The following is an 8,520-nucleotide window of genomic DNA, read 5'->3' as shown; positions in this document are numbered from 1 at the left end:
GGCGCGTTGCGGCCTTTGGAAAAGGGGGGAAAATGTATGGAAAAGTTAAATTAGCAACAGCTTTAAGCGCATCTATTAGCATGGAAAACATACAGATGCGGAGCGAGGGAACCGCGGGGTGCGCAGCGCAGGGTCCCCCCGGTGATGCTCCGCCGTGATTTGCGCCCGCTCCCACGGTTGGAAGGCCGCTTGCAGGGGAACGGTGGGACAAGAGGGGGGGGTTCGGTGTGTGTCGAACTCTAGGTACCCCCTCCCGCAGCACCGTGCCCGGTTCCGCCGCTGCGCTCTTTCCGCGGGGCGCTGAGCACCGGGGAGCCCCTCGCTGCCCTCCGCGGCCCTTGTTACACCCGGTCCGCGGTTCTCCGCGGTTCTCAGCTCCGGGGGTTCCCCCCCTTGTGCTGGCCGAGGATGCGAGCGGATCCCTGCAGGGCAGCGCCTCGGCCCCCGAAAGAGTTAAGGTGGATTTTATTCAGCGGAGATCTTGTCAGGATGTAATCTGCATTTTCTAACTACGGCGTAATAAAAAGTGAGAAGTTTGGAGACACCTTTCTTGATTATACCTTTGGCGATACTTTAGGTTTTACATTTAATTTGCATTTTGTTCTTAGTGAATATTGAAGTCTTGAGTGGAGGATTGAATTTTATTAGGACATCTGGACTGACAATATCAAATCAGACACCGACGTCCCAAAGCATGCTAAAATTTCAGAGTTAATTAGAACGAAGTGTGTTTAATTAAAGCCAATTATAATATCTGAAATTATCTGATCGATCCGTGTTTGTTCAGTTGGACTCAGTTTATATTGTTCTTGCTGCACCACAGGACCCGTCCGGCCGCCAACTCCCCGCCTGCGCGCCCGCGCCCGTTCCGCTCCTCACCGCGGGGCGGCCCGGGGCCGGTGGGGACCAGAGACCTCCCCAAGTCCCTGCTTATGGGGCCCGGGGAGAGGGGAAGGGGCGGTCGAGGCAGCGGCCTCCCGGAGCCCCTCCGGGCCGCGCCGTCGGACAAGTGGGAGCAGGGAGCGGGGCTGCAGGGGGTTCTCCATGCCGAGGGAAGGCTCTTGCCGGGGCTGGATGCGGGTCCGGGAACGTTTTAGCCTTTTTTCCCCCTATATATATATGTATATATATATATATATGTATATATATATGTTTTAAGAGTACTAATTCTTGATTTAACAATATCGGGGCACCGGACGGTGAAATCCCGTCCGCAGCAGGACCAATCTCCCGTTCGAGTAAACCACCCCTGCGCCGACGCGCAGTTTCCCTACTCCGAGGCGCCTGCACCACCTCTCCGCGCAGCCTGGCCGCGGGCCGCGCAAAGTGCGCCTGCTGCCGACCTGGGGGCCACAGGGCGGGGGAAGAGACACCCCCTTTCCACCCCATCATCGCCCTGCTCCGCCCTCGCGGAGAGGGTGACCCGCTTGCCCTGCGCGGCCGCGGAGCTGCGCGGGGCGGGCAGTGTCCGTTCCGCACCGCTGTCCCCGGTCCTTTCCCTTCCCCGTGTTCGGGGTGCTCAGGAATTTGCGTTCGAGCACGGAACGGAGCCGGAGCTTAAGCACCGAAGGCAAGGGCCGGGCACTGGGGCCGAAGAACACGGGGGGACTCGTCCGCACACCGGGCCTGTTGCGGGGCCCCTCGCTAGCGCAGCAGGGTGGCAGCGAGCCCCGAAACCTCTTCGGCAGCGCCTGAACCCCGCCGAGGGCTCGGCCTCGGCACGGCCGCCCCTCCGCCGTGCGCGCAAGCTGCGCGCCCCCAGCGCAATATAAGGTCGGGCCTTCCATGGCTTTGCGCCTCTGCGGTAATTACCGCCCTCCCCAGTGGGTTTGAGCCGTCGGAGGCCAAACCCCACCGGATAGCGCGGCCGCGGTCCTGAGCATCCACTGTGCTGAAAATACCCGAAAATAGCGATTTCTGTCCGCTCCGCAGCGCGGACGCCGGGAAGTTGGCGAGGGGGGGTCCGGTCCAACCGGACATCAATGACCTCCCCGGGACCGAGTGCGGCTGCAGCACCGGTGCCTCTAAACAATATAACCGGGCTATGAACCTCCATGGGCTTGCGCCGCGGGGGCTGGCAGAGGGCAGGGCCAGGCCTTGCCCTGCGCAACTTTCCGCTGGGAAAGTTTGTGCAGTGGGAACCGCTCCTGGGGTTGGGGGGTGTGAGGGGCAAAGGAAATCCTGACCAGCGGCCCATGTGGATCGGTTAATATGGGGTGAAAGTTCTGCGGTTTAGGGATGAAATGGGAAATTAGAGGAATAAACAAGAATAATAGTAATAATAATAATAATAATAATAATAATAATAATAATAATAAGTTAAATTATTACGCTAATAGTCTCGGGGGGGGGGCATAAAATAATAAATAGAATAATAAAGTTTCGGAGACTCCCACGGCAGCGAAGGGACGAGGGGATCCGTTTAAATCTGCCCAGCGTGTCATTAGGTGTCATTGCGCTGCGCGGAGGGATGAAGGGGGAGGCGTGATTTACCGCAGGCGCGGAGGTCCCGCGGCCCGGGGGATGGTAAGGGGGGGATGTCGGGGGGGGGGGGGGGGGGGACAGCTGGGCTGCGGCCATCTGAGCGGCCTGGCCGCGACATCTGGGAGCCCAGTGGCGTGTGGCACGCGAGTCGCTTGATGTCGCTATTTAAATGCAAATTTGCGGGGGGATCACTGGAGCCTCACCCCGTAAATCCACACAAAAGGGAGACTTGGAGGAGGAGGAGGAGGAGGAGGAGGAGGAGGAGGAGGGAGGAGGAGGAGGCCCCGGCTCTGTTCCCCCCCCCCCTCACCTCCGCCCGCCCGGCGCCGGCCCCCGCGTAAGGTGCCGCGGAGGCGGCCGGGCCCCCGCGGAGCGCTGCGTTGCGGCCGCTTCCCCCTGGTCCGTCCACCCTGGTCCCTGCTCCGCTGCCAGCCCCATAGAAGGCGTCGGGGGGCGGCTTTCCCTGCTGGACGGCAGGCGCGGAGGGATGCGGAAGGGGCGCGGAGCGGGCGCGGAGTGATAGAAAGAAAGGGGGGGGGGGGTTGGAGGAAAAAACCCTAAAGTTGGTGAATGATAAAGACCGTATTTTCCACGCTTTGGGTGCAGGACCAGATGATGTAGAAAATGAGCTGCAATAGATTCAGCCTCAGAGCCTGTTGTGAAGAGCAGCTGATTCCCCCGTCCCCGGCCAGATGGCTTCTGAACACAGATTTGCATTCATTTTCGCTTAATATCGTCCAAAATAGCGGGGCAGCTGCATTTGTTGTCAAAAAGGTTTAAAACTCCCTTTCTTTCTGGGGCAGGATCGTTACCTTATGTGATGGGCTTATGGAACTTTCCTTTTTTCACCCCCCCAACCCCTCCTTCTCTTTCTCTTTTATTTTTTCCCCTCCTTAGTCAACAGTATCAGATTTAAAAGGATTTGTTTTAAAACCTCCTAATTTGGTAATCAGATTTAAATCGCCTGGGCGCGTGTAATCTGAATTAAAGATACTGTAAATGATTTTAAGCATTCGTTAGCGGAGGGAAGCCCCGACTTCGGCACCGTTTTGGGGCTGTTGGGGGAAAATCTCTTCTCATTTCAGCGTTTCGGGGCTGTTTTACCTCGGGTTTGCGGGACGCGGATGTTGCGCAGGGGGGTGCGCAGCGCCCAGCGGAGGTCCCGACATTGCTCCGCACCTCCGAATGCGTTGTGCGGGACCTTTGGTCTGCTCGTTCCTGAGCGGTGGAGGTGTTTGGGGCTGGAATCCGCAATGCTGGACCTCCAAAGCGGCGGGCTGGTTGTGAATAGGCGGAATTTGCTTTTAATTTATCACGACTAGTTTCCATACACTTTGATTTAAGGTTATTAACATTCTATAGACAGTGGCATCTTTAATATGTGGCGATCGCTTCTAAAGACTAATCTCATTACCCTCAAATAGTCATAAAATATGATTTTATTATACTTACGTATTTAATTAGACGGCCAGCAATGTAATGGATTTTGAGATCGGGTAGAGCAACAGCTTTGATAATTCACTTATCTTTGGCAATAGTCATTAACCCCCAACACCAGCAAAATAGATTGCTTTCTAACACATCTTTTTCCCTTTTTTTCCCCTCCTTTCGCCTCCTTACCCCTTGGAGAAGGGATCGGGGGTTCTCCTCTTGGCACGGAGTTGGGCTTTCCAGCGATTCATTATAACGGGAATGCACCGACCTTTGGCAGCTCCCAAATAATAATAATAATAATAATAATAGTAATAATCATAATAAAATAAGGAAATAAAAGCAGGGATTGAGCCACGCTGGGTGGAAAAAGCGCATCAGTCGAGGCGGATATAGAGCGATATATCTAGATATATAGATTAATATCTATAGATACGCATTTAGATATATAGGTTTCTATAGATATGTATTTATATATAGTTATTTATATATGGTTTTATATATGTACATATATCTAGATAGGTATGTAGATAGATAGGAAGTTAGATAAATAGATATACATATATCTAGATATACAGATAGATAAATAGACATATAGACATATAGATATATAGACATATAAATATATAGATATATTACATATATGGACAAGGCGGACTTATAGCTGTGCTATACCGGCACGAAGAGTTCACCCACCCGTACCCACGTGCGTGGATATATATATGTAATAAATATATATATATATATATTTATGTGTGCGTATATATCTATACCTGCCCGTGAGGGGGTGCTGCGCACCTCGCACCCTTTGTGTGTGCCCCCCAAAACTCAACTCCTCTATCCCATACACCCTTCCACTGGGGTCACCTCTCCCTGCACATGGAGCGTGTGGGGGTCACTGATGGTCCAAGTGGAGAGGAGAACTGGGACACCTCCAGCGCGCTCCCGACCGGACCCGGGTCATCCCCCCCAACCCATTGAGGGATGTGGTGGGGGGGGGGGACGACCCAAGTCCGGTCGGGAGCGCGCCGGCGCCCGCCTTCACCCCCCCCCCTTTACCCCATATATGGCTCTAACCCCGCCCCCTGACGACGTCATCAGTGACGCCACGTCTCCCGCGGCGGCGGGGGCCCGGCTCCCGGGGCAGGGCGCGCTCCTCGGGGAGGGAGGGCCGGGCTCTGCGCGCCTCCGTCCATTCCGCGTAGACGCCGCGGGCCCGCGCCCCTGTTCCTCCCGTGTGCCTGGGAACACCTCCGCGGTAATCAAGCGGGTGCGTTTTTTTCCGTGCCTCCCTCCCCGTTTATTTGTCTTTTGGAGCAGGAGCGCTTTGCCAGAAAGTGGTCGATTCAGCGGTGTCCTGAAGCTTTTTTTTTTTTTTTTTTAAATTATTCTTTTATTTTTTATTTATTTTTTTCCTCCCCCCCCTCTCCGCGCTTTTCCTTAGGATGCCACCACGTTGAGAGCGCGTCTGCAAACAACAACAACAACATTTATCCCGGTTTTCTCTCCCCCTCCCCCCAAACACCACTCCGGTGTCAGCGGCTGCACTTACTTTTTTTTTCCCTTTTTTTTTTTTTTTTACCCCCTTTTTTTCCCCCTTTTTTTGTGTTATTTTCCCGAACCCACCGCACTGGAACGCCGTCCAAGTCGCCGCACAGAAGTACTCAGTAAATTGTTTATGTCGTGCCAATACAGGACAGAGTGAAGAAGGAAGCAAGACTTGAACTGGGCTTTTCTCCTACTGCTCACAGGGAGTAAAGTCATCTCTTATACCCCCAATCGCCACGGAGAGAGAGAGAGAGAAAAATCAAGCAACAATCAACCCACCCCGTTTATCTGACATTTCCCTCCGTTTTAACCCCTTTTGGTTAGGAGCTGGGGTTTGCCCAAATTTGTTTTAATGTTTGGGATTCAGGAAAATATACCACGAGGTGGGACGACCATGAAGGAGGAGCCGCTGGGCAGCGGGATGAACCCGGTCCGCTCCTGGATGCACACCGCCGGGGTGGTGGACGCCAACACGGCCGCCCAAAGGTACGGCTGCCAACCCCTCTCCCGCAGCTTTTCTCCTCCCGTCTTTCTCATCCCGGCCGTAAATTCCCCCCCTCAACCACCACCCCACCCCACCCCCGCCCGCCCCGTTAGCACTTACAGCCTCCCCGCTCCGCTCTCCGCGGCCGCGGAGCTTGCGCGCCCCGTTCCGCCGCTCTCACCCACGCCTTGTCTTGTTTTCTCCCGCAGCGGCGTGGGGCTGGCTCGGGCGCATTTCGAGAAACAGCCGCCTTCCAATCTCAGAAAATCCAATTTTTTCCACTTCGTCTTAGCTCTGTACGACAGGCAGGGGCAGCCGGTGGAGATTGAGCGAACGGCTTTTGTGGACTTTGTGGAGAAAGAGAAAGTAAGTCCGCCTGCCTTCCTATTTCCCCTTCATTCCCCCCTCCTTCCAAAGCCTCTCAGCGCGGTTTAATTGATCCCCGTCCATTCCCGGTGCCCCCCCGGGTTATAGCGGCCGCTCTGAGCAAAGCCGGGTTCAGCAACTCCCCGGCTCGTTTTAACGCCGGGAAAAGCCGGGTTTAAGCGTGACATATTCGCACCGAGCTCATGACATCATCACCGCTCCACCAAAAAAGTGACCGTGGGCCGAATTTCTGCAACTCTCTTAATTCTGAGCCGCTTCAGGGATGAGAAAGCGAAATAAAACTCGCGGCAGGAGGAGGAGGAGGAGGGGGATATTTTTCATGCTAAATGTAATTATTTATCGTTGCTTGCAGGAGCCAAACAATGAAAAAACTAACAATGGGATTCATTATAAACTTCAGTTATTGTATAGCAACGGTAAGTGGCCGCTGTCTCCGTTCCGAACGTCCGCAGCAAAGTCTCACTTTTCTTATCCGAGGCCTTTTGGATGTAAAGCTGTCGAGATTAAAATTGCACGCGGGTAAACACGGCGCTTTCCGCGGCACCGAAGGAAAACAAACCAGAACCGATCGATAAGTCGATGGTACTTCACATGATGAACCGGCCGGGCTTGGAGTGGGAAGGAAAAGGGGATCGATGGGGCGCTCCCGCAGAGCCGCACTTTTCGGGGACTTGTTATTCGGATTTTCTGCTTCCCAGTTTTTGGGCCGTGAATGGGAATGACGGGGCTGGGAAGAACGGGCAGAGCAGGCAGAGCCTGAGCGCGGCCCGCTGGGGTTACGCGACCGCGGCCCCCCGTGCCTATCCCCTGTGCCCCGCAGTGAGCTTGGCCCGGGGGGTGCTCCGGAGGGCCTCCGGAGGGGCCGGAACGCGGTCACCGGCCCATCGCTGGCCTTTGGGGTCCCTATTAAATGTATTTGTAATTTAGATTAGAATAGCGCTTAATTCGGGGTGCCCCTGACCCTGCCGTGACTCGGGTGGGTGCTGCTGATCTCTGACGGCGTTTCTCTCCCCTCCTCAGGCGTCAGGACGGAGCAGGACCTCTACGTTCGCCTCATAGACTCCATGACCAAACAGGTGAGAAAGTTTCCGCTTCTCTTCCCTTACTAAGTTTGTAGTTTCCCCTTGGCGAGGGGCGTGGGAAGCCGGTAACTTGCACCTACTTGTAATTGACCGGTGTAATTCCTCCTACACCTGGAGGGTATTACCCAAACCCGACAAGGTGTGTGCTTGCTACTCGAGGAAGCGTTGGCATCGTTTGATAGCGTGTGTTTTCGATAGTGTGGCGTTACAACGGCGTGCGAGCAGATGCTGGGTAGAATTCATTTAGCGAGGGCGAGAGGGAAGGAAAAAGGAGGAGAAAAAGAATCCCCAACAACATCGTGTTGCTCAGGTTTATTTCTAAAAGCAGTTTCCCCCCCTCTCTGTGTAACTTTTGGGGTGATATTACCCCGATTGGAGGGGAGGAGGACAGAAGCCATGAGCCCCTTTTCCATGGTGCAGGACAGCGAAGGCGTTTATTTGGATTTAAAAGTGAAATGCGCCGAGGTGAAAAGTCACCTTGTTCTCCTCTGGTCCACAGTCACCTCTCAGCCCCCCATCTCCATAATTCAAACTCCGTGCTCCAGGGGTCACCCGAACCCGTCCCTTTCCCTGGGATCAGCTCCTGTTCCTTCCTCAAACCTCTGTCATACCTTGTAAATAACATAATTACAAGCGGCTCCTTATTAAATTATTTAACCTGTCTTGGGCAACTTTTCCGATGATAACTACGTGTTATCAGCGTTGCACCACGGCAATTAAAAAAGGCACTTACTAGATTTGGATGGAATCAACTTTTTTCCTTCTTTTTTTCCCCCTTTTTTCCCCTTCCCCCCCTTTTTTTCCCCTCCTTTTTTATTTTATTTTTTAATGGGAGAATTTAACTTTTGAAATTATTATTATTATTATTTAAACCTATTTTTTTGGGGTGGGAAGAGAGCCGAGCATGAGGAATAACTGGAAACCCGATCCCAGGGATGGAAATTAAGGCCGGTGCCGCTGCCCTGCTCCCCGGCCGGGGCCCTTCTACCCACACGCATTAGTTTTGCTGCTTCGGCCGGTCCTTCCTCCGGGCCCCGCGGGCGCGCAGAGGGGCCGCACTCCGCGCAGACAGCGCGCACGGCCGGTCAGCAACTTTCTTCTTCC

General features: G+C 54.1%; 1 protein-coding gene across 2 annotated transcripts in view; it reads left to right on the top strand.

Moving 5' to 3' along the window:
• Window positions 1-5,528: 5,528 nt before the first annotated feature.
• EBF3 (EBF transcription factor 3) overlaps window positions 5,529-8,520 on the top strand; it is a 118,337-nt gene continuing 115,345 nt past the window's right edge. For both annotated transcript variants that reach the window (XM_034062227.1, XM_005144899.3), the window contains exons 1-4: window positions 5,529-5,949; window positions 6,157-6,313; window positions 6,687-6,750; window positions 7,355-7,410. In XM_034062227.1, the coding sequence (XP_033918118.1) occupies window positions 5,816-5,949; window positions 6,157-6,313; window positions 6,687-6,750; window positions 7,355-7,410 (411 nt within the window). In that variant the 5' untranslated portion in view covers window positions 5,529-5,815. The remainder of the gene's footprint in view (window positions 5,950-6,156; window positions 6,314-6,686; window positions 6,751-7,354; window positions 7,411-8,520) is intronic.

This window comes from Melopsittacus undulatus, chromosome 4 (genome assembly GCF_012275295.1).
Source record: "Melopsittacus undulatus isolate bMelUnd1 chromosome 4, bMelUnd1.mat.Z, whole genome shotgun sequence".
NCBI lineage: Eukaryota > Metazoa > Chordata > Aves > Psittaciformes > Psittaculidae > Melopsittacus > Melopsittacus undulatus.
The sequence above is the reverse complement of the archived record's forward strand: the minus strand, read 5'-3'. Positions and strand labels throughout refer to the sequence as shown.